The sequence below is a fragment of the Semicossyphus pulcher genome, unplaced genomic scaffold (assembly GCF_022749685.1).
Source record: "Semicossyphus pulcher isolate SPU_LCO1_2020_fin unplaced genomic scaffold, fSemPul1.0.p SCAF_6, whole genome shotgun sequence".
Taxonomy (NCBI): domain Eukaryota; kingdom Metazoa; phylum Chordata; class Actinopteri; order Labriformes; family Labridae; genus Semicossyphus; species Semicossyphus pulcher.
Genome location: NW_027211737.1, coordinates 31,041,821 through 31,065,746, shown reverse-complemented (window position 1 = coordinate 31,065,746; position 23,926 = coordinate 31,041,821). Strand labels below are relative to the sequence as shown.

At 42.5% G+C, this 23,926-nt stretch overlaps 1 protein-coding gene across 2 annotated transcripts; it reads left to right on the top strand.

Annotated features, from left to right (window-relative positions):
* Positions 1 to 970: 970 nt before the first annotated feature.
* LOC138610724 (zinc finger MIZ domain-containing protein 2-like) lies at positions 971 to 19,522 on the top strand. Of its 2 annotated transcripts, XM_069683529.1 has the most exons (21): positions 971 to 1,390; positions 6,929 to 7,010; positions 7,201 to 7,315; positions 7,468 to 7,676; positions 8,274 to 8,433; positions 8,641 to 8,883; positions 9,176 to 9,335; positions 9,646 to 9,764; positions 9,935 to 10,027; positions 10,236 to 10,425; positions 10,643 to 10,784; positions 11,786 to 11,864; positions 11,967 to 12,098; positions 12,183 to 12,288; positions 12,532 to 12,689; positions 13,845 to 13,912; positions 14,009 to 14,077; positions 14,596 to 14,885; positions 16,337 to 16,509; positions 17,409 to 17,606; positions 17,703 to 19,522. In XM_069683529.1, the coding sequence occupies exons 2-21, from the start codon at positions 6,961 to 6,963 to the stop codon at positions 17,808 to 17,810; spliced, it is 2,862 nt and encodes a 953-aa protein (XP_069539630.1). In that variant the 5' UTR covers positions 971 to 1,390; positions 6,929 to 6,960; the 3' UTR covers positions 17,811 to 19,522. The 2 variants fall into 2 exon arrangements, with proteins under 2 accessions (XP_069539630.1, XP_069539629.1); XM_069683528.1 differs by having other exon boundaries at positions 11,786 to 12,098.
* The last annotated feature ends 4,404 nt before the right edge of the window (positions 19,523 to 23,926 follow it).

Sequence of the window (23,926 nt, the reverse complement as noted above, 5' to 3'; positions counted from 1 at the left end):
TTTCTGTCATTATAGTTAGTTCTTATCATGCTGATTTACGTCCAAGTGTTCATTTTTCTCACAAGTTTACTTTTAATTAGTTATCTGATGCTATAAAAAGGGGGTGTGGCCTCATGATTGACAGCTCTGTGGACAAATGGGGCTCCTGCAGCCGTTCTGTTCCCGAGTAGCAGAGTAGAGGAGGAACGGCGAGAGGAGACGTAACTAACACTAACACTACAGTCATTGAACTTTCCATAAGCATGAATATCTGCTTCAGACCGACACAAGAAGCTGTTCTGCTGCAGACTGAGCCCACCTGAGGGCTCCAACACGCCAAGGACACCTGAGGGCTCCAACACGCCAAGGACACCTGAGGGCTCCAACACGGCAAGGACACAAGGTAAAGGTATGTTTTTGGTAAAGGAAGGGGCGGGACGTCAATACTGCTGGTCATCATATTAAAGTTGTTTTTGCTCATATAAGACGTGTCTACTTCCAATCCAAATATATTACTTTTACATTTGTCTGTATTATCTGTCTTTATATTCCTGCTGTCTGTGTGTCTGTCTCTGTCTCTCCCTCTATCCGACTTTCTCAGCCCATCCAGTCGAGGCAGATGTTTGTTCACCATCAGTCTGGTCCTGCCCGATGTTTCTGCCTTTTAAAAGGCTGTTTTTCCTGTTGCCAAGTGCTTGCTCATTGTGGATTACTGTTGTATCTCTGTAAATATTATAAAAAAGAGAACAGTCTAGACCTGCTCTTTGTGTAAAGTGACATTAGATAACATTTGCTGTGATTTCGGCGCTTTAATATTGATTAATTGATTTTCTCCCTTAACCCGATTTTTCTCAATAATCCGGTTTGAGCCTGTCTCTCTCTCGCTCTCTCGCTCTCCCAGTCTGGTTGGCTGTGTCTGCCTGTCTGTCTCTCCCTGTCTGTGTGGGTGTCTCTCTCTCACTCTCTGCTCACTCCTGTTCAACCTGCTGGTCTCACAGCGGCAGCAGCGATGCAGAGGAAACACACAGAAGCGGCTCTAACGTTAAATTCCAAGCAACAGTGAACCGCAGTGTTTGATGTTAGACTTCACGTGTCTCTGTTTAAATAATCGTGGAGCCGCGGGGGATGGTGTCGCCTCCTGAAGCCGGATAATCAGACCCAGAGGCCGGCGGCAGGGAGGGCTAGCTGGCTGGAGTTACAGCCAGCGCTCCTGTGTGAATCTCGGCCTCTGAGCAGGATTTTATCAGGATATTTTGGGGATATTCGGGTCTTCTTTGAGGTGGTTTTGCCGACTGTGTTGGCTGACTGTGCTGGCTTTGTGTGCGCGCAGTCCTTGATGCCCCGGAGGCCCGGAGGAGCTCAGACTGCGGAGCCCCGGAGCAGGGCTCGGACACCGGGGAAGTAAAAGGAGGTAGGTCGGCGATGTGAGAAACAACACTTCTACCCTTCGTGTCTGTGTGTTATTTATACAGCTTTATGTTCCAATTACTGGGGATATATCGATATTGAAACACAGACCAGGCTGTTCAGTTTAGACCCACATGTAAGCTCACATTAGGTGAATGTTTTGTGTTGTAGGAAGAAACTAGCTGCTGGCTAACTGTTAGCCTCGTAGCATTCCATTGTCACAGCCCGTTGGGCTAGCTAGGCTAACAGGCTAGCTTTGTAACACCAGTGAAAGGGTAAAGTATATCCAGTAACGCGGTAATTTTAACATACTATCTGGTGTTTTGAAGCACCCTTACTGACTTATTGAATATCAGTATTTTGTGAATTATTTTCAGCTGTTTAGACGCAGTGGACTGTTGTCGTCTCGTTAGCATGCTAACGCTAACAGCGGTGCTACATTCAGCAAGGAAAAGCCTCATTTCCCTGTGAGCACAGGGAGCTGTCTGCTAGCCTGTTAGCATTAGCTACTACCTGATTGCAACACTACAAGGAATCTCAAAATGTCTCCTCTGACACTGTCATTTTGTTTTTCGTTTCACTGGCCAAACGGAGATACGAGGACGGGATTACGGGGACAAGACCTCCCTGTTTATCTCGGTTTATTCTTTAAACATTAGCCATAACATTATTATTAGACGCGCGCGTGTGTGACGTGCACGCGGCTCCGGGTGGGAGGGGTTGGTAGTTTGAAGGCCAGACAGTGAAACTGGAGCTCAGCAGTTTAGTTTCTACACTTTATACACAGTTTGAAACCAGTGTGTTGTAATTAATTTCACGTATTACAATTTAATAAGGTTTGTTTGTCATTATAGATGTTAAAAATATCCTTAAAGTAACAATTCACAAGACGGACACACAAGTAGATAATAATACAGAAGTTATGAGTGTTGTCAATTCTACAACAAATGTTTTTTTAAATCACAATCAGGAAACATTTAGAAAGCCCCTGAACCCTGTCTGCCTAGCCCAGGTGAGAATTCACTAGTTCATTAGTTCAGTCTGTTAAATCAGATCAAATGTTATGTTCCTGTGGTGCCTTTAGGTGAGCTGGTGTCATTCATGTTCAACTGTATGAGTCCATGGATGTTACTCAGGTGTTATTATTACTTTGGTTATGGATTAATCTGCTGATTAGCAATCCAAGATTATTTTCATTATTATATTGATTATTTTGTCAAAAAAATAGTGGATAATATCGGTCTCAGCTTCATAGAGTCAAGTGTTTTGTCTTCGATGTTGACCAACCAAATAAGTTTACTTTCACTTAAAACCTAAAACATTTACATTTATTTTGGCAGTTTTTAACTTACAAAACAACTGAATGGTTTCTGATTGCCGCAGCTCTAAAATAAAACGGCAAAAAGTACTAAAAACTGAACATAATTTTGTGTAACAGATCAGATGATCAAATGAGTCACATTTTAACAAGTAACTGCTTTTAGGCTAAATAGTGTGTTTGTGAGCTCTCAGAGTCCTGTCTCATGGTGGACGTCATAACAAAGTCCATTCACAAATCTGCCAATTAAAGTTGACCTTTATCAGCAGAGCTACACGCCCAGGGAAAGTTACTCCAGGCGTGTTTCTGTTTTCAGTCGTCGTTTTTCAGACTCTTCAGGGACAAAAACTTCTTATTTCAACACGAAGACTGTTTGTCTAACTAGTACAGGCTCAATGTATCAGCTGTAGATCATTAATACTGTAAACTGCTCAGGTGTCAGCTGCTGTCTGCACCGTTAAGCCAAAGATGGTTCATTAGAAGAAGAGTGTTCAGTAATCTTCTAGACGAACGAGCTAAATGCATGTTCTTATTATTTATCTCAATAACTACAGTACCCATGAGCCTCAGCTGCTGTTTCAGAAGAATCCGTAAATTTATACCGTTAAAGCATTTAATTAGAGAATAAAGCATTACTTTCTGAATTTATCCAAAACTGATTTAGAATTTAATTTAAGTATTCTAATTTATTATTAATTTAATTTAAAGTAATTTCAACTGAACAAGTTTTTTTCAGACATGCTGTAATCTTTAGCTTCCACCTGCCTTTAACCTGCATTAAAAAGATAACTTTATTAGAAGTACATTAGTATTCATGACAAAATGTACTTAAAGTATCCAGTCAGCGTACTCATAATGCAAAATATAAAGGCCCCAGCGAGGGTTTAACTAATACAGTTCGGACAAAACGTGTTGGAGCCCTCCAATAGCAGCAGCAGATATTCACGCTTATGGAAAGTTCAATGACTGTAGTGTTAGTGTTAGTTACGTCTCCTCTCGCCGTTCCTCCTTTACTCTGCTGCTCGGGAACAGAACGCTGCAGGAGCCGTATTTGTCAACAGAGCTGTCACTCATGAGGCCACACCCCCTTTTTATAGGATCAAATAACTAATTAAAAGTAAACTTGTCAGAAAAATGAACACGTGGACATAAATCAGCATGATAAGAACTTCTCCACCTCTGTAAATCTGTCTCTCGTCTATATTGCCCTCCGACTGGCGCAAATTGAAACATCACAGATTTAAACATTGTTTTGGTCAAATCAAAATACGTTGGGAGGAGGAGCGAGTTTAAACAGAATGAAAATAGAACCAGGGTGAGTTGTTGTGTTTTTCAAACAGTGAACGCCTTTGTTTCACCTGACTCACGAGGCAGGTTAGGACATAGGAAAAACTGAAACTGTCTGACGTTTGCTCTTTGGCATCATCTGTTGAGGAATCAGGTTTAAGCTGTTTAAATCTGAAAACTGCTGCACTGAAACTCTCCTTCTGTCTTTAAACTGTGTTAGTGTGAGTCACGTTTCATTCAGAGGAAATCTAAATATCAGTGTGACGATGATGCGTTCAATGACAGTAATAGCCGGTAGAGTTGAATCATACGATGAAGCTGATTGAGTCACTTTGCTGCAGTTTTTAGAGCAATGTGTGAATTAAATATTTAATTAATTAAAGTTATTGGTGCTTTATTATCTGATGGATCTGACTTCTGTTTATTTAACCATCTGTTGGTTGTGTTTGTGGGTAAAAATTATATTTACTAAGCAAATTATTCACCAAAAAAATGTTTAAATGTTTAATCTCCATTGTAGAAAAGAAAACCGTGTGGCAGCAAATATTTCCAACATAGCTTTTGTTGTCTTGATCAACTCTCAACGTGTGTGTTTTGGTTCCTGAGTGTTTGTCATGGACAAGCTTTGGTGGTTAACAGCTTTATAGATCAGTTATTAAGTCTGTTTACTCTATCATTATTATTTGGATTTACTAAATTTCCTCCACGAACCCAAAGTTTGATTTATGCCTCATTTAAACCTGCAGTGACTCTTCTTTTGTTCACTCGATTTCCTCAGAAACGAGGCGTGAACGTCAACATATTTTCAACTTTTACGTTGATGTAAAAACACAGGACGGAGCACTTCCCTATTGAAACTATTCAAATGCCTTTCTTGTCCTGGCATGCTCATGTGGACCTTAAAACCAAACTTCTGTGCTTTTCAGCATCAAATAAAGGCGTTTAATGTTGATATGTTGAACTTGTTAGCAAACAGATCAGTGTATATCCACCTGTTAGTCCAATATTGACTCTCCTTTAGCTCTGTAGTCTGTCTCTCTAGCTGCAAAATATTTAACCGTGTTCTCCTGCTTGTCTCTTTCTTTCTGTCTGCTGCTGATCGGGCCGTGTACTGTGAGCCTTTAACGCTTTTTATCTGAAAACTACACTTAGTGAAAAGCAGTAATGTTGCGGGTTGGAAAGCTAATAATGAGCTAAAACTCACTTGAAAAGGGGAGCTGCAGATTCAGCTGTTGATTCACTGCGAGAAGAAGCACTTGGACGTAAACTTTTTTTGGATTGCGTTTGTGATCTGTGACGTTTATTAGATCCACACTAGGGGTGAGACTCGCAGGGTAACTCACGATACGAGACGTGGCCCACGTATATCACACCACTTGGGGCGACGATATATTGATATTTTGTCCCACCCCTAATCCACGCTGTAAATATATCCACATTTATAGTGTTATATTGATTTGAAACACATCTCTGAGCCTCAGTGTGCGTTCATATGTTCAGGAGAGGATTTTAAATGTTCTTATTTGGCTCTTTAAAAACATTAAATATGAAGTGTTCCTGTACTTTGGATATAATATATGACGTTATTGGTAATTTATGGGTCAGACTCCAGTGCAGAAATAACTAAAAGTAATGTAATAACAGATTCTCAATATGGAGGAGAGAGTTCAGGGAATAAAAAGGTCAAACAGTTTATTATAAAAGCTGCTGTGTCTCTGAAGATACTGATTAATCACATTAATTTATCAGCATGAATCATTTTCTGTTTATTCCTCCGGACTTCAAACAGAGATTCTTAGAAACGCGCTCAAACCAAACTGTAGTTTAATTCTGCGTTAATCAGGTTGTAGTTTTATCAGTGTGACGGTCAGGAGCGGACCTCTGAGTCTGACTGCCTCTTCTGTTTGTGGTTCAGCTGATCTGCAGCAGCCGCGCGGATATGAATAAGATTTTTCATGGTGTGAGTAAAACAGCATCAGATCCAGACTAAACAGGCCGCCTCTCCTCCTCCGTGTTTCCTGTGTTGTTGTTGTTGATGGAGGTTTTTTCAAACTCTTCCTGGAATGTTATTTATCTTATTTTCCATCTATTATTCATTGTTGGTCTTTGATATGAAGCGAGCTGTTTGTTCTAAGTGGGAAAATAAAGTATCACGTTCATCTGTAGTGAAGAGACAAGCTGACAGGTTATTACTTCAATAACTCATTAATAAGTCAAAGAAACTGAGCTTGTGTCTGTGAAGTGTGTCACCACATTCAGTTAGCGTTAGCATGTGAAACTCTACGTTGTAATACTGTCCTCTCAGATCACCTATCTAAGTACGAGAGAAGAGAGAGAAGAAAACTTCAGCCAAATATCTGATTCTGTTTTATTTACCACATCAAAGGTTTTATCAGCAAAATTAACTTCACTTAACTCGTATACAATGTGGCTGAGTAACTTGTATTTAAAGTGGCTGATAAACCAGTAGTGACAGTGGCTGATAAATAAGTTGTTTAAGGTGCTGATGAACTAGTCTAATTAGTTTATTAACTTTTACTCAAAGTAGCTGATAAACTAAAAGTCAAGTTGGCTTATTAACTTGTTGTCAAAGTGGCTGATAAACTAGTAGTGACAGTGGCTAATAAAAAAGTTGTCGAAGTGGCCGATAAACTAGTTGTGACAGTGGCCGATAAACTAGTTGTTAAAAAGTGGCAGATAAACTGGTCATGTTGGCTTTTTAACTATTAGTCAAAGTGGCTACAAACTGTAAACGTTACCAGAGTCCTCAGATCAATATTCAGTTGATCAAGTGACTCTTTTCATTGCAAAAGTATTGGACTCTGATTAAAAGGCTTCAATATTTCAGCGCCAGGGCAGATGGGTAATGTAGTTTGTAGCTGTGTTTGTCTCAACTTGACTGCAGATAATTTATCCACTTCCTGTCTGTCTCTCCAGGTGTTTGTCTGTCTGACTGGACTCCTCCCACCATGAACCCTCTGAACCAGATGAAGGCTGGACTGGCCAACAACCCACACAGGTAACCACACCTCACAGTGATGTCACAATGTACCGACACACCCTGGAGTGTCCTGTCTGTGGCTCCCGGTTCAAAACCTGTTTGTTCCTACTGAAGATCTTTAAACACAACTATTAATACAGGAAGTGAAAAATGTTTTTTAACAAAGAGTTTCATACACACTGATTGTGATGTTTGTGTGTTTCTGCAGCGATGGGTCGTACCCCTATGACCCCTCCAGCTGGCAGCAGCAGACCAATCAGCCCACAGGGTCCCTCTCTGTGGTGACCACTGTCTGGGGAGTGACCAATCCCTCGGCCAGCCAGGTATGACATCACCAAACAGGAAGACAAACAAGAAGTAGAATAGATATTTTAATACTTTAATTTAAACGTTTTGATATTTGTCCATATTTGATTAATTGTGATCTCTTCATTAAGTGTTGTTAAAGACGAATATGTGTTTCTGTGTCTGTCAGGGTCTGGGTGGAGGTGTGATGGGACCCGGGGCCAACCCAGGCGGGGGGCCCATGATGCAGGGCCCCGGGGGTCCAGGCATGGCCGGGGGGCCCGGAGGCTACATGGGCCAGCAGGGCTACGGAGAGCCCAGCAAAGGCTACATGAACCAGGGCATGTACGGCCGGACGACGGGGGGCTACGCTGGAGGACCAGGGGGGTACACAGGGAGGTGGGTGTTTGATGTTTTGATGGTTAATCTTTATGGACTCAGTTGTTTTTACTTTTATCCCATTTTAAATAGACAACAGCTTCTTTGGGTGCATAAGAAACGGCTCACTTGGCTCTTGTCAAGGCAACCAGACTCCATCGACAAAAAGAGTAATTTTACCTCACAGAACACAGGAGCTATTTCTTGTTTTATTGTGTTATTTTGGATTGAACAAATATTGTGTTTGATCCAATATAACCTTTATAAACACCAAAGTCACACAAGAATATAAAACAATAACCAATCAAGGCAACAGTACATACAAAACCCCACATGCTGTGAGAGGTTAAATTACTATTTGTTTCAATGGAGTCTGGTGTCTCTGAAGAGAGCGATGTAACAGCTGTTGCTGGTTTAAAAAAAAAATCTTCTTCCTCTGTAACAAGAAGGTCTCTGTGGGGATCCTTTCTGTCATGTTGTCAGACACTAAGAATATCAATCTGAGCCTGTCAGTGGAAACAACAAGCTCTTGTAAATGAAACTGCACCCTTCACTGTGAATAATCAAATACTTAAATGATCTAAATGAATCCAAAATATAAAATATGACCTTCCTCAGTTACCCGTCGAACCCCGGAGGCTCCAGAGGCTCGGCTGACTTCACTCAGGCCGCTGCTGCCGCCGCCGTCGCCGCTGCTGCCGCAACAGCAACCGCCACGGCCACAGCAACCGTCGCCGCCATCCAGGAGAAGCAAAACCAGGAAATGAACTACGGACAGGTGAGGAGGAGGGAGGGGTCACGGATACTCCTGCTGCTGATTGGTTAGTTAGATAGGGCTCCCTCTGCTGGAGACTACAGGAGGTTATTTTAATCATACAGGTTTATTATTTAGTCATGTTCCCACCTGTCAGCTGCCACCTGAGCTACAGGTGTGTCACAATGCTCTAACAACAATGAGAGTAACACGTGTTTGTGTGTGTGTCAGATGGGAGGTCCAGCCTATAACAACCAGTTCATGGCCCACTCCGGCCCTCGTGGCCCCCCTGGTATGGCCCCTGGAGGTATGGGTCCTGGTCCTGGACCTACCAGAGGCCCCCCCTCAATGGGCCCCATGTATGGACCTGGAGGCGGCCCCCAGAGGGTAGCCCAGCATCCAAACTACGGTCCTGGACCCCAGCAGGGCCACCTGAGGCCCCCACAGGGACTCAAACGGCCCTACAGCTCTGAGGTGAGTCAACTGGATTCATCAGAAACATCCATATTAAACTATTGGAGGACATATGTGCCGATACCGATGTATCTGCGAAGTGTAAATATCGGCCGTTAAAATCGGCAGACCGATAAATTGGTCGGGCTCTTGCAGCCAGTTGTAAACTACTGAAGGAAAACGCTTTGTACCTTTTAAGTAATTTAGACCTCTAAATATGCCAAAGCATGGCCAGAATTACTTTAATGTACCTTAACACTAAGAGCTAACTATCTCACATTCTCTTCCTTTTTGTTCGTCTCTTGGTCCTCAGTCTTTCCAAGGAATGTCTCAGCAGTACGGCGTCCCAGTCGGTTCCAGTGTGAACGTGATGCCAGGTTCTGGTGGTGCCGGTGGTTCAATTCCAGGATCAGGTGGGGGCGGTCATGGTGGACCCGGCCCGTACGCTGGACCCGGCATGCAGTACCACCCAGGTGAGACGTCTAAAGCAGGTGTTGATGACACTTGAAGAAGCCCAGTGAGGAGAAAACGCCTGCTGTGCCGTGTTGATTCATTTTTGTTTTTTAATAGATTTTATGTGTTTTTTTATATTTATTTGGGGGATTTTCAGGCACTATGAACCTTATGTAAATGTTCTAGTTGGTCTTTTCCAAATGTTTGTCTAGCACAAAGACATGTTTAGACTAGCTTAGCACAAAGACTGAAAGCAGAGGGAAACTGCTAGCCTAGCCCTTAGTAGAGTTACGTCTGTAAGTCATAATTCATTGTCTTCTCTGTCTGCAGGTCCTGGTGGTCCAGGCCCCGCCCCTCAGCGCTCCGGCTCCTCCCCCTCCTACCAGAGCCACAAGATGCCCCTCCAACAGTACCCCCCGTCGGGACCCCCCAACTCGCAGTACTACAAGGTGAGGAGCGATAAACACACCTGTTTATACTCTACGTCTTCATCATGAGGCTCCAACACCAATAATACTTAGTTTGCTGTCTGCCTGAATCCACGTGAATGTAAACAATCTGGTGTAGTCATTTATTAAAGTGTTCCAACATATGTGTTGTTGTTTGTGTGTTTGTGCAGCAGGACCAGTTTAATGGTCAGGGTGGAGGTTTGAACGCTCTGACAGCAGGGGGCGCCGGCGGTGTCTACAACTCCTTTAACCAACCGTCAGGGGTAAGAATTTGTACTTTTCATTTCTGTTTATTTATCTCACAGCTTCATATTTTACTTCATAAAGATAAAGTGATGCCTTTAAATATTTAAACAAACAGTTTATAATGAAGTTAAATAAGCTTGAAACCCAAACAACAACAGTTTTATTGCTAGAAAATAAATAATCACTCTCTGTCTGTCTCTCTCTCTCTCTCTCTCTCTCTCTCAGCCGGGTCGAGGTCTGCCAGGTTACCCCTCCTCTCCGGTTCCCGGTAACCCGACTCCTCCCATCACTCCCAGCAGCTCCATGGCCCCGCCCTACATGTCGCCCGGCAACAGTGACGTCAAACCATCGCCAGCTTCCTTCCTGCCGGACATCAAACCCAACATGGCCGGCCTGCCCCCTCCTCCTCCCACAGGTACACACCCATGTAGCTCATCAATAATACAGCCTGTTTGAATCTGGTACAAGAGGTCAAAGTTTTTTGTTCATGAAAACATCTTCACTGAAAAATGATAACTTAAATAATCGGATTATTGTTGGTTTAATATAAGGATTATTGTTTAAAAAAACACGATTACCCTTAAAATATGTTAAATAATAAGTTCTATTTTGTGTTTACTTCCTGTTTACAGGTAACCCCAGCGACGACCTGCGGCTGACCTTCCCGGTGCGTGACGGCGTGGTCCTCGAGCCCTTCAGACTAGAGCACAACCTGGCTGTCAGCAACCACGTCTTCCAGCTGAGAGACTCCGTGTACAAAACACTCATCATGAGGTGAACACACACACACACGCGCACACACACACACACACACACACACACACACACACACACACACACACACACACACGTAAACATTTCCTGTGGATATTTCAAAGTAAAAGTCTTTTACAGCTTTTACTTTGCAACTTTAATCTTTCTGAATATGTACAACATGGCTCATGGGTAAAATTACAACATAGCAGCAGCAAGACTCCATTTACAAAAGCAGTAATTTAACCCCACAGAGCATTTCTGGTCACTGCCTCGGATCAGTTATTTTTTTACCACGATCAAAATAAAGTATGACACAGAAAGACACAAACGAGGAATGCTTATCATGTTTATTTCCTAATTTTTTTTACATGTAATACTTCCTTTGAACGCACAGCTTCTTTTTTTTCTGGAGCATCAGATACTTTTCTGAGCCACCAGACTCAATTGACAAAATAAGCAATTTTACCTTGCAGAACATTGGAGTTACAGGTCTAACACTGCCCTTAGTTTTTTTGCTTCGTTGTGAAAATGTATTGGTTTAATGTTAGTTCAGATCGAAAACAACATTTGTGACGACTTGAGTAGCACAAAAAATAACCAGTCAAAGCAGCAGTAGACCAGAAACTGCCGCTCTCTGCAAGGTAAAATCAACAACTTAGTCAGTGGAGTCTGGTGGCTTTGCAGAGAGCGATGTAACAGCTGTTCCTACTTAAAAAAAATCATCTTCCTCTGTAACAAAAAGGTCTCTCTCTCTGTAGAGATCCTTTCTGTGATGTTGTCAGACACTTTGAATAACAATCAGTGGAACAACAAGAACTTTTAGTGGACGAACACTCGTTGGGTACGTTTGACATTTGAAGGATTACGTTGCAGCTGTTACGGCCTGTTTTATAATCTCTCGTTTGAGACAGTGCACCGTCACTCAGAGGCTATTGTTTGTTTTATGTTTATTTTAAGACTAAATATCTGTGTGTGTGTGTGTTTGTGTGTGTGTGTGTGTGTGTGTGTGTGTGTGTCAGACCCGACCTGGAGCTCCAGTTTAAGTGTTACCACCACGAGGATCGACAGATGAACACCAACTGGCCGGCCTCCGTCCAGGTCCGATCTCCATACTCCTTCACTTTCCTTCTTTCTGCTTTGAGTTTTGTGTTTGTCATGTTTATATTTACCTGCCTCTGTATTCCTCCTCCTCCTCTCCAGGTGAGTGTGAACGCCACTCCTCTCACCATCGAACGAGGCGACAACAAAACTTCCCATAAGCCTTTGTACCTGAAGCAAGTCTGTCAGCCCGGCAGGAACACGATCCAGATCACCGTCACCGCCTGCTGCTGCGTAAGACCGCGTCATATTTCAGACATCTAAAGGTGAACTTCCTGTCCTGATGTGTTTAACTTACCTGTCTCTCTCTCTCTGCAGTCTCACCTGTTTGTGCTCCAGCTGGTTCATCGTCCGTCGGTCCGCTCGGTGCTGCAGGGGCTGATGAAGAAGAGGCTGCTACCTGCAGAGCACTGTGTCACCAAGAGTAAGTTACCCAACTGTATGACTAATTAAAGGAGCAGTGCGGTGAATTACAGCCCTTACCTCTGTCAGTAATAAGAGAACATGCAGTCAGAAAGTAAGACAAGAAAAGTTTTGCATTAAGCAGTAAATAAGTGATGTAGCACTGAAGCATCAACAGAGTGATGCTGATTCATGACCTGGTCCTGTGTCCAGGCTTCGTGTGTGCGTCCTCGTGTTCATGTTCTTAAATTCATGTGTGTTTCAGTAAAGAGGAACTTCAGCAGCGGCTCCATCCCCGGGACCCCCGGGTTAAACGGCGAGGACGGCGTGGAGCAGACCGCCATCAGAGTGTCGTTAAAATGTCCCATCACGTTCCGCCGCATCCAGCTGCCCGCCAGAGGTCACGACTGCAGACACATACAGGTCAGAGCTGCAGCAGATTGGAAATCCAATCCACTTGATTTATATTGCACATTTAAAAAACATCAAAGTTTAAAGTGCTGCACAATTAAAAAGAAATAACAGTAAAATGCTGAGAAACATTAACAGCACGCAGGAAGAAACTGTGAAACATAAAAACTCATAAAACACATAAAAATACAGTAATAAGACTAGAAATGATGAAGAGACAAAGAGCACAAAAACTCTCCTGCTGGGTTAAAAGCCAAAGAATAAAAGTAACTTTCAAGACGTGATATAAAAGTAGGTAAGGGGGGGGCCATCCTAACGATGGGGGCGGAGCTCGTTCCATAATTTGGGGGCCACTGCTGAAAGGAACAACAAGAAGCAGCTGATCAGCCGACCTCAGAGACCTCGAGGGGTTATAAACATGCAGGAGGTCAGAGATGTACTGAGGTGCTGACCCATTTGAAGATTTAAAAACGAACAATCAAATCTTAAAATGAATCCTCAAACGAACAGGGAGCCGGTGGGGGGGAGGCCAGGGGGGGGGTCATGTGTTCTCGTGTACGGGTGCTGGTTAAAAGACGAGCAGCAGCATTTTGGACCAACTGTAAGCGTGCGAGAGCGGCCCGGTTAACGCCAGAAGATGATGTCATGTGACTTGTTTTGGTTTAATTACAGAAAAAAAGACATCACACTTACAAAAATGTTATTAACTTAATAATGCTGATGAATCCTGACGAAGATGAATTTTACAGACTCAATTAAATTTATATTTTCATGTTAGATTCCTTAAAATGATTTTAGTATTTTTAAAAACATGCTGTTTTTAAAAAATGTAATTTAATATCCAAAAGTTGAATTTGAACAATTCAAATGTGGCGAAAAACTCTTTGATTATGAAGACGTTTCACATTTACTCCATTTGTTTTTCAGACTTCTGAATGTTTCTGTTTTCTTCTTTTTATCTCCCAGTTTTTGTTATTTGATTTATAATTTAGGTATTTTTTCTTCAACATGTAAACTCCATCCAACATTTGCTTTACAACTGAATTACACTTATTTTCTCTGGAATTTTTGTACTGATTTTAAATGGGTTTCTATTCAGTAAAGTTTGGGGAAAAGATGTTTAATGTTTCAGACTAAACTGATGTCTGTCTGTCTGTCTGTCTGCAGTGTTTCGATCTGGAGTCTTACCTGCAGCTGAACTGTGAGAGAGGAACGTGGAGATGTCCTGTGTGCAAGTGAGTCACACTCACGCAAACACCGTGTAGATATAAATATTTATGTACATCTTAATAACTCGTCTGTATAACCTGTGTGTGTTTGTGTGTTTGCAGTAAAACAGCCCTGTTGGAGGGTCTGGAGGTGGATCAGTACATGCTGGGGATCCTCATCTACGTTCAGAAGTAAGAAACTGTTTAATCTCCTGCTGTTACCCAAACAGTGCTCATCATGTTCAGAGCTTTACAGCTTAAAGATCTCACAGATACAATCAATGTGTCACAAACACAGACGAGCTAACAAGCTAAGTATGCTGAACTTGGCTACATCATAGACTTCTTGGACAGCCTGTTAAAATTCACCCGTACAGTTATCATGAAAGAGGAGATGAAGGTTTAGGGACAAAAAACCTTCATGTACCAGGCTGCAAACATGTTTGATTCTGCTGTAAAGTTTAACATGGGGCCTAATGGGGGTTGACTCACTTTTGGAGCCGGCCTGTAGTGGCCGCTTGAGGAACTGCAGTTTTTTTTGCTCATCTGCTTTGGCTTAATGTTTGATGTGGATCGGAACCTGAATTTGAAGTGGCTGGACCAGTTGGGAACCAGATACATACTGAAATAAAACATGGCTGAACTCGCTCTGGAGACAAACTGTTAGCTTAATGTTTTTGACCGTTTCTCCTCCTCCTTCTCCTCCTCAGCTCGGAGTACGAGGAGATCACCATCGACCCGGTGTGCAGCTGGAAGCCGGTCCCTGTGAAGCCGGACATCCACGTGAAGGAGGAGTCAGACGGCCCCGTGTTGAAGCGCTGCCGGACGCTCAGCCCAAGTCATATGGTCCTGCCCAGCGTCATGGAGATGATTGCATCACTAGGCCCCTCCTCCTCCACCCCGGCCTCTGCTGCCTCTGCCTCCTCACCGATGCCCTACTCCTCTCTGCCTGCAGGAGGCAGCAATAACAGCAGCAACACGCCAGACTACCCTGGACCAGGTAAACACAAGTTTATACTGTAACACTGAAGAGTATATGGATGATTCAGCAGTGAAGGGAACAACAACATCCATTAACCACTTAAGGATTGATTATTGGATTTGTCCAGGATACATCCAGTAATAATGCAGGTTATGAAAATTTAAACCCGATGGATTTTAAAGGCCTGTGCTGCGTTAATGTGTGATAATAGAAGATCTCTGACAAACATAAAGGAGGAGGTGGTGATGTGATGTAAACAGGAGTCTCCCATGAAGTTAGGTTCAGACCAGAGATAAAAGAAGGGATGAAGTCGCCTTTGGGTTTGAACTTCCATGAAGAGCCAGAAGTGACCATATTTGGACGAGGGGGTGGAGCTTTAGAGGATCTAGGGGTTAGCAATCACTAAGTTGTCAGGGCTAACCAGTCTACACCAGTGGCTAATTTATTAGTCGGCTAATAAACTAGTTAACCATCTTGTTTCACACATAGTAAGAGATGGATAACAGGAAGGAGGTAGGAGAGAGAGGATGGAAGAAGGAAGGGTGATGAGAGCTTGTGAAATAAGCACTAAGAACTCGCCACTTGTTCCGCCTCATCTTTAGGGGGAAATTTAGTGGTGGGTGAGGGAATGTAACCAGGTAACTCAAAATAACAGGTCTGCACCTCTGAGGGGAAGAGCAGACAACCATCCTGAATCCTGAAACAAATATTGAAGGAGCTAACAAGCCGAGGACACCAATACCTGCTAACAGGTGCCTACGGGTGGATTTACTCACCAAAAAAGCTGGACCTCAGCCTTGTTGGACGTCTGCTAGTGCAATAAAGAGAACAGCGAGACAGATTGATCCAATATCTGCATGAAAAAACCCAAAAGGCTCCAACAGCACAAACAGGGCCCAGAGGTGAAGCTCCCACCTGTCACTCAAAGAGGCCACATTCCCAATTATACATCCTTAATATAATGTAAACAGGTGAGTTTGTCATGAAGAGAGCTATAGAGACCCAAAGTGTTTTTTGTACCCGGCTGTAAACATGTTTATTTCTGCTGTAAAGTTTAACATGCGTCTCTATGAGGACTGACTCACTGCTGGAGACAGCCTCAAGTGGACAAGAGAAGGACTGCAGCTGTTTCGACAAAACCACCAGTGATTGATTAATAAAGTGAAACCAAGGGAGGAAATCAATCACCTGTCAGACGTAAATAGATCATTCGGGAAACAAGAAGTGTATCTGATTTGTTGACGCTGCGTTCAAACACGTGACAAGGGTGGGAAACTACAGTACCTGATGGTTGATGTGAATTTTAGTTCATCTGTATTTATAAGCTCTGTAACCAGGTGTATTGAGCGTACTGTACATAACTGAAGGTTATGTTACTGGTAGTTAATCAGTAAATGTCTATAATCAGATGTATTGATCTGTGTGTGTGTGTGTGTGTGTGTGTGTGTGTGTGTGTGTGTGTCCCTCAGCTCCGTCCTATCCCAGTCAGTCTGCTGGTTTCTCAGACTTCAGTGGTCCTGGGACTCCTGGTGTCGGGGGGGACTTCTCCTCCCCCGGTCCTCCCCCTCTCTCCTACCAGTCTGAGCTCTCCAGTGCCCTCCTCACCCCCGACAAACCTCCCCCTCACCCGCTGGCTGGACAGGTACGGTGACACCGACATCATCATCATCATACTTGTTATTGAGAGACATGTTGTGAACCAATTAACGGCTCCTTTCCTCTCTCCTTTCCTTCCCACCAACCTTTCCTCTGTCTTGTCCTTCTCTCCTTAATTCCTTTTACTTTCTTACTCTCCTTTCGCTCCTTCCTTCCCTTTTCCCCTCTTCCTCTCCTCTCTCTCCTTTTTTCCACTCTTCCTCTATCCTGGCTTCCTTCCCTCTGCTCTCTCTTTCCTTCATCTGTGACCCTCCTTTCTTCCCTCCTTTCTTCCACTCTCCCTCTTCCTTCCTTCTTTCCTTCCTACCTCCTTTTCTCCTATCTTTCTTTCTGTTGCTCTTCCTCCCCTTTCCTTTCTTTTATCCTTCCTTTTTTCCTCTCTTCCTCACTCTCTTCTCCCCTCTCTCCCTCCTTTCTTCCCTCCTTCCTTGCTTATTTCCCTGTACTCTCTTTCCTCCCACTGTTACCCTCTTCTCTTCTTCCTCTCCTCTCCGCTCTTCCTCCCTCCTTCCTTCCTTTCCCCCATTTCTAAATGTCTTCCTCTTCTTTTTTTCTTCCTACCTTCTCATTTCCTTCCTTCCTCTTTTCCTCTTTCCTACTTCCTTCATTCCTTCTTCTTTTTCCCTCTTTTTCTCCTCCCTTCTTCTTCCCTACTATCCTCTCTTCCCTTGTCTCCATCCTGTCTTCATCTCTTCCTCCCCTTCCTCCTTCTTGTCTTCAATCTTCTCTCCTTCCTCTCCCTCCTTTCTTCTTTCCTCTTTTGCTCTTTTTTCCTTCCTTCCTCTCTTTCTACCTCCTTCCCTCTCTCTTTCCTTCACTCATTCCTTCCTCTCTTCCTCCCATCTTTCCCTCCTTCCTTCCTTCTTTCCTCCTCTCCTCTCTCAGATGTCTGTGTCGGGCCGTCTGGACTCCACTTCCCATGGTGCTCCTCTCTCCCAGCAGCAGTCGCAGGCTCTCCATAGCAACTCTCAGCTGGGCGGTGGGAACCAGATGATGCAGCGTAGCAGCCATAATCCCCGTCTGCAGGGGGACAGCTCCTTCGGTCTCGGAGGCTCTGCAGAGGTTCCAGAACCTTCTCTGGACGTGAGTAAAAACAGACAATTAAGATTTAAATATGTAAAAAGATTTTTGGGGGTCGGCCAATCAGAACTGACTGAATTCATCTGTTTGTTTCCGCAGTTGCTTCCGGAGTTGACCAACCCGGACGAGTTGCTGTCGTACCTCGGACCTCCAGACCTCCCGAACAACAATAATGACGACCTGCTGTCGCTGTTCGAGAACAACTGAACACACACACACACAAACACTCACACACAGACACACACACACACACACACCTGCAGAACTAGACTTTACTGTAAAATATGAACTCTTTCTCTCCTCGCCCGCCAACATGACCAGCGGTCCAACATGGCCGCCGTCTGCACAGGATGGAGCGGACAACAAGAAGGAAACTTTTCAAACTCTTTAATGTGTGACTATGAACTTGATGGTAACTTTATTTTATTGTTTTTTTTTAATCCTCTGAAACTGTATTTTGATGCTTCATCCTTCATTCCCTGTTGACAAAATATTTAAAGTGACAACCACACTGCTGCGCACACACACACGCACACACACACGCACGCACACACACACACACACACACACACACACGCCCACACTGACTGCCACTGCTGAGCCTCAAATCATCCATCAGTGTTTAAGGTAGATTTTCTTCCAGTTGCGTTTCATTAAAAAGCAGAGAGATGATCGGTCAGTCGGTGTTTGGAGGTTCAGCAGTGATGAGCAGTGACTGTATATAAAGATGGACGACACGTCTCCACCTCCTCTTGTCAAAAATGAAGCTGAAATACCCCCCGAGCGGGCACTGCTATTTGGCTGCCAGAGTGTGTGCAGTAGAGATCGGCTGGTGGAGCTGCAGTATTGACGTCCCGCCCCTTCCTCTACCCGACACACACCTTTACCTTGTGGCCTTGCCGTGTTGGAGCCCTCAGGTGGGCTCAGTCTGCAGCAGAACAGCTTCTTGTGTCGGTCTGAAGCAGATATTCACGCTTATGGAAAGTTCAATGACTGTAGTGTTAGTGTTAGTTACGTCTCCTCTCGCCGTTCCTCCTCTACCCTGCTACTCGGGCACAGAACGCTGCAGGAGCCCCATTTGTCAGCAGAGCTGTCAATCATGAGGCCACGCCCCTTTTTTATAGCATCAAATAACTAATTAAAAGTAAACTTGTCAGAAAAATGAACACTTGGACATAAATCAGCATGATAAGAACTAACTATAATGACAGAAACCATGTTTGATTTTATAGTTTGACTCATGTCCCATCTGTTAACATGGAGGAGGCGGGCTTTATGACCTATACTGCAGCCAGTCAGCAGGGGGCGATAGAGAGGGTTTGGCTTCACTTTTAGGGACGTCACGTCGTCCATCTTTTTATACAGTCCATGGTTTGTAGTTAAAGAGCGGTGTGGTCCTTTAAAGGCAGAATATTTCTGCTCCACATGAGTTTTAAATGTGTCAGTATGAACAGTAGAAGAAGAGCTTTAAAGGAGCGAAGGTGATGAAGAGGAAGAAAGGCAGAGAAAATACATTTACACTCAGCCACAGCGAGAACTGTGAAGTTTCTTAAATACAATGATCATTAAATCTGATCTTATCACTGACGTTTGATTCCAAACAGAACTGCAAACAAGTAATCAGAAAATCATGTTTCTTCTTGTTCATTCTTGTGTGTGAGATCATGTGGTTATATTTTGTAGTAGAACAATAATTCAACTAAAATGACATTTCAAACAACAAGCGACAAAGTCATTGAATCTGTTTTCTGATCAGTTTTACGTGTCTGAGGGGATCAATGGCAGGGAAATCACTCACCTTCAGTGTGTTTAAGGATCAATTTTGTTAAATTTTCTATTTTAACTAAAACTGAAGCAGTTACTGGATTAATCGGTTGGTTGGTCGGCAGGAAAATAAACAGTTGTTGGAGGAACTAGAAGCAGAGAATTTCGCCCTTTTTTTCACTGTTGCAGAAAAAGTGCTGGAAACGACAGGAGAAGCGCAGGACGTTCAACCAGGACAAAGAGTTTAAGTGCTGTGGGAAACTAAAAGTCCTCAGTGACTTCTTGTAAGTTGCGTATATTTCTTATGTTTAACCCTGAACTAGCATCCTGTATTACGTGCAGTCTGAGCACCTCTTTCCAACATGGCTGCTGTCTGACAGGTAAACTGTTGTCAGCTGGTTGCTCTGTCGGCTCAAAGTGGAGCAACATCTCACTAAAGAAAATTGATTTCAATAACAAAGCAGAAGACAGACGAGATATTTAAGAAACACAAAACTATATTTTAAAGAACAAATTTGATAAAAACAGTAAACTAGGAGGTGAAATAGCTGTGGCTGAGTGTAAATAAAAGTGTTATAAATCACGTCACATATGAGACGCTTGATATGAAAAGTGTAAACGGGGCCAAAGTGGACTGGTTTGGTGTCCCTCGTAATCTGAACTCAGCGTCTGCTCCTGCGGTCGAACCTGTGAGCGTGATTTAAACTCACTCCCAGAGGCCGGTGACTTTTTGAGGCAAACGTTTGGGACAAAGTTGCCTGCAACAAAGAAAGGAGAAGAAAAATGTGACAGACAGTTGCTGTTATTGTTTGGAAATATAATAACTGAGGGTTCATCTTCATCCTCCTCCTCCTCATTCTCCTGTATGTTGTAAAGTGACTGTAGAGTCCAGACAGTCGTGGTGTCTCCGCGTCCCAGCGAGTCCTCCAGCTTCTGGGACAAGTTAAACTGTACATGATCACACTGTATGATTCAGTAATGATGCTAATAACAGTAATAATAATAATAATAACCTTTGTAATTTAATAAACACACACTGGAAAGACACACAAAGGAGGACATGTGGTGCTTTAAATAAAGTGTGATTATAACGACTGGACGAAGAAAAAATGAATAGAAAGATCAATTAAATTGATTTTTTGTGTCACAGAAACAAAGCTGCAGCAATGTGTCCACCCACAGAAGACTAATCAGCAACTTTTTAAATAATTGATTATTTAAATAATTATAAAAAACATTTTTCAACCAAAAAATCCCCCAAATTCTCCAGTTTCAGTTCCTCTGTGGTGAAGACTTGCTCCATTTCTCACCTGTGAGAATAAACTGCATTTCTTTCTGTTTATAATTTCAACAAACCCTCTGATTGTTATAATTGTGACATTACTGTAGTTAATCAAATGAATAACAAAAATGAATGGCAAATAATGATCAGTAAGGCAAATAATGGTTAGTTTTAGACGTGAGCAGAAGTACAAGAGAGGTTATGTAAAACTAGAATACAGTATACTTTATTAGACTATTATATAGTATACTTGTTAAAATGGACTGAATTTCGACGCCATCATCCTTTCTGTCCAAACCTTTGCTTTATGACCAAATACCTGCAGAACTAATGACATTTACATCGGATTTAGCTGCACTCATTGTGTACTACTGATTAGCCAATGTAATCATGCTAACATGCTAAACTAAAATAGAATGACAACTTGTGCTAAATGTCAACTAAACTAGGATGGTGAAAATGTTAACATCACACCTGCTAAACATTTTAGGATTGTAATTGCGAGCTTGTTAGCATGCTGATGTTAGCATTTAGCTCTAAGTACACTCTTGCTTCTAACATGGCAGCAGACTTTTAGACTTGTTTAAAAACTACAACAAAAATGTCTTAAGGAGCCGGAGTTTTCAAGAAGGAAGAAATGTAGTGTTTACTGTTAGCTAATGTAAGCATATTTACACACCACACTAAGTTGAATGAAAGGTAAAAACCTGCTAAATATTAGCTGGTTAGCAATGTAATTTTAAGCTTACAATCAAGCTGATGTACACCTTTACAGAGCTGTTAGAAAGGCTGCTAACTCTCTAATTCTTCTTTATACTTAAAAGGTTTCCTTCAGTTAATGGGTAAGATGAATGTCAAGACATTAAACTAAGTTGGTGAATATATAAACATTGTATCTGCTAAACATCAGCATGTTAGCATTGTAATTATGATGATTTTAGTAAGCTGATGTTAGCATTTAGCTCAAAGTTCACCCCAACAGAGCTGCAGGCATGGCACAAAGTAACAATTTAATTATTTCACAGCGCAGAATTCTTTCTTTTCAGACAAGTGCTCTTTTTCATCCTGACAAGCTGACACCATTACAGGACAGTTGCCTGTTTTTACATTGGGTGGTGGATGTGATGGGGGTTGATTTGCCCTTCATGGAGCAAGTGTGCATCACCTCCTCTCTGTGAGCATCAACCAGAGGTTGTCAAAGGTCATTAAAGGTCACTGATCGATACCAGACCCCCGCAATCCTCCACCTGCTCACTTTAAGGATCCACAGCTCAACAGCTCAGCTCCACATGGAAACGAGAACATTGTAGACTCTGAAAAGGCCACAGAGCAGCATGGCTATAAATCAAGTCAGAGTTATGTCCTGAGTACATTTTTGGCATTTTGAACATGTATGAATCAGTAGTTACCTGAATGTAACTCTAGTTCTTTTCTACTTCCATTTTAGACATGTGCAAAGGCACAGTTAGCTGTTGAAGGTTTAACCTGGCTATTGCTATGATAGCTTATTGCTAATGATGCTATAGCTTAGCCCAATAGCCTATCATAATTTTGTCCTCACTAAATCTGAATTCTTGTCTCTGGGGTTTTTAGTTTGTTCAGGCAAGACAATAACAATTTCGAATTTTTAGTTGTGTTGAACAAAATAATAAAAATTTGAGACTTTAGGAGGACCTGGGGGCTTTACTACGAAGCGAGTTCAACATACCCAGGGTCTCTTTACCTGCTCTGGCTTCCCTTAACCTAACAAAGGAGACTGTGCTAAACTGTCACAAGAAGCTGGTTATCAACTAGTTAAGTCAACCCAGGGTTTCTATGAGTGCGTTCACATTAAAGGGCCGTTGTTTGGAGAAAATGACCAATCTAAACAGGGTGAGTCTGCTGTCAGCTGATCAGCATATTTTACAAACTCAGAGCAAACTATGATTTCAGAAAGATATTAAGAAATTACACATAATCCAGACTGTATAAATGTGCAAATATAATAATATCACTGCTCCATCATAAGAGCATGATATATTTATTATAACACTCGTGTGTTACATGAGATGAATACGTCGCACAGATCTATTTTTGTTAGTGGCAGATTTAGACTTTATTATCAGTTGTATCAAACGGACCCATGAAGCAAATATAAAATAAATAGCCTATAAAACCACAATTTAAAGCTGTACAAATGCTTACTTTCATATCTCTTGAGTACAAAAGTACTTCAGGCTTCAGTGTTTTCACCAGTCTCTGTTGTAGATGTACATCAGTAGGGCACAATGAATATCTTTCATGACTATATTAAAAAAAAAAAAACTCCTACGGTAAAGTGGAAGTGTTTTACCGGTCTCTCTCTCCCTCCTCCCTCTAATGATCTACTCACAGAGCTTAAATCAAGAGACCTGATTCGTCAGTAGGTGGTGTGTAGTTCAGGTTAATCTCTTATCTCGGACATAACCGGAGCAGGTTAGGTGTTCAGCGTAAGTTACCATGGTGATCTACCCCGGTAAGAAGTGAACCACCGTCGTAGTACTGAAAACTCGGAGTTAACCCTGAAGTTACGTCGATCACCACAGATCCTGCTTCGTACTATCCCCTCCTTTGTGAGCACGGTGTATAAACTCTTGGACTCATAATCCATGCCCAACAACTGCAAAATGTGAATGTAAAAACCATGTGCACAGATTGCTAAATAAACATGGCTCCCCAGTTGGACTTTGTACATTACACTAAAAATAAAAGCTGCGCAATTTTACATACTGAATCCTGCTGTTGTTGAAAGTGTTTCTATTGTCAGTTGAAACTGATTTAAACTCTCAAAAGCTCAGTCTTGGCTTACTTTATTGAAAGGAGCAATGTTAGTGCTGTCAATGCTGTTAGCTTCGAGCACTGTTACATGATTTAACAGAGCATCCCCAGCTGCTGCTTGTGGAGAATAACTCAATTCAAATAATCAAACACTGGCTGAATAAACAATTACACACAACTTCCAAATTCGATCATTAAAATCCTTTTATTGAGAAAAAGGAATTAATAAATAAGTTGTTGTTTCCCTTGAAAAGGCTAAATCTGTCACCTGTTTGTCTCGTTGTGATTTACTCTGCTCTCCCAGTGACTTTATATGAGTATAATGTGGTTTAAACATCAACTACAAACTTCAGACGCTAAGTTTCCGTTAATTTTCTCATTTCTATTTGCGGATAACGGGACAGACCGCGCCCTGACCGCGTGATCGCGCGTACACATTTCCCTCGCTGGCGAGAGCGTGCACAGACTGCAGGACTTCATG

Coding starts and splice junctions, on each gene's coding strand:
- LOC138610724 (XM_069683528.1), top strand. CDS start 6,961: ATGAACCCTCTGAACCAGATGAAGGCTGGACTGGCCAACAACCCACAC. Junction 7,677..8,273: donor CCAGGGGGGTACACAGGGAG/GTGGGTGTTTGA, acceptor GACCTTCCTCAG/TTACCCGTCGAACCCCGGAG. Junction 17,607..17,702: donor TTCCAGAACCTTCTCTGGAC/GTGAGTAAAAAC, acceptor TTGTTTCCGCAG/TTGCTTCCGGAGTTGACCAA.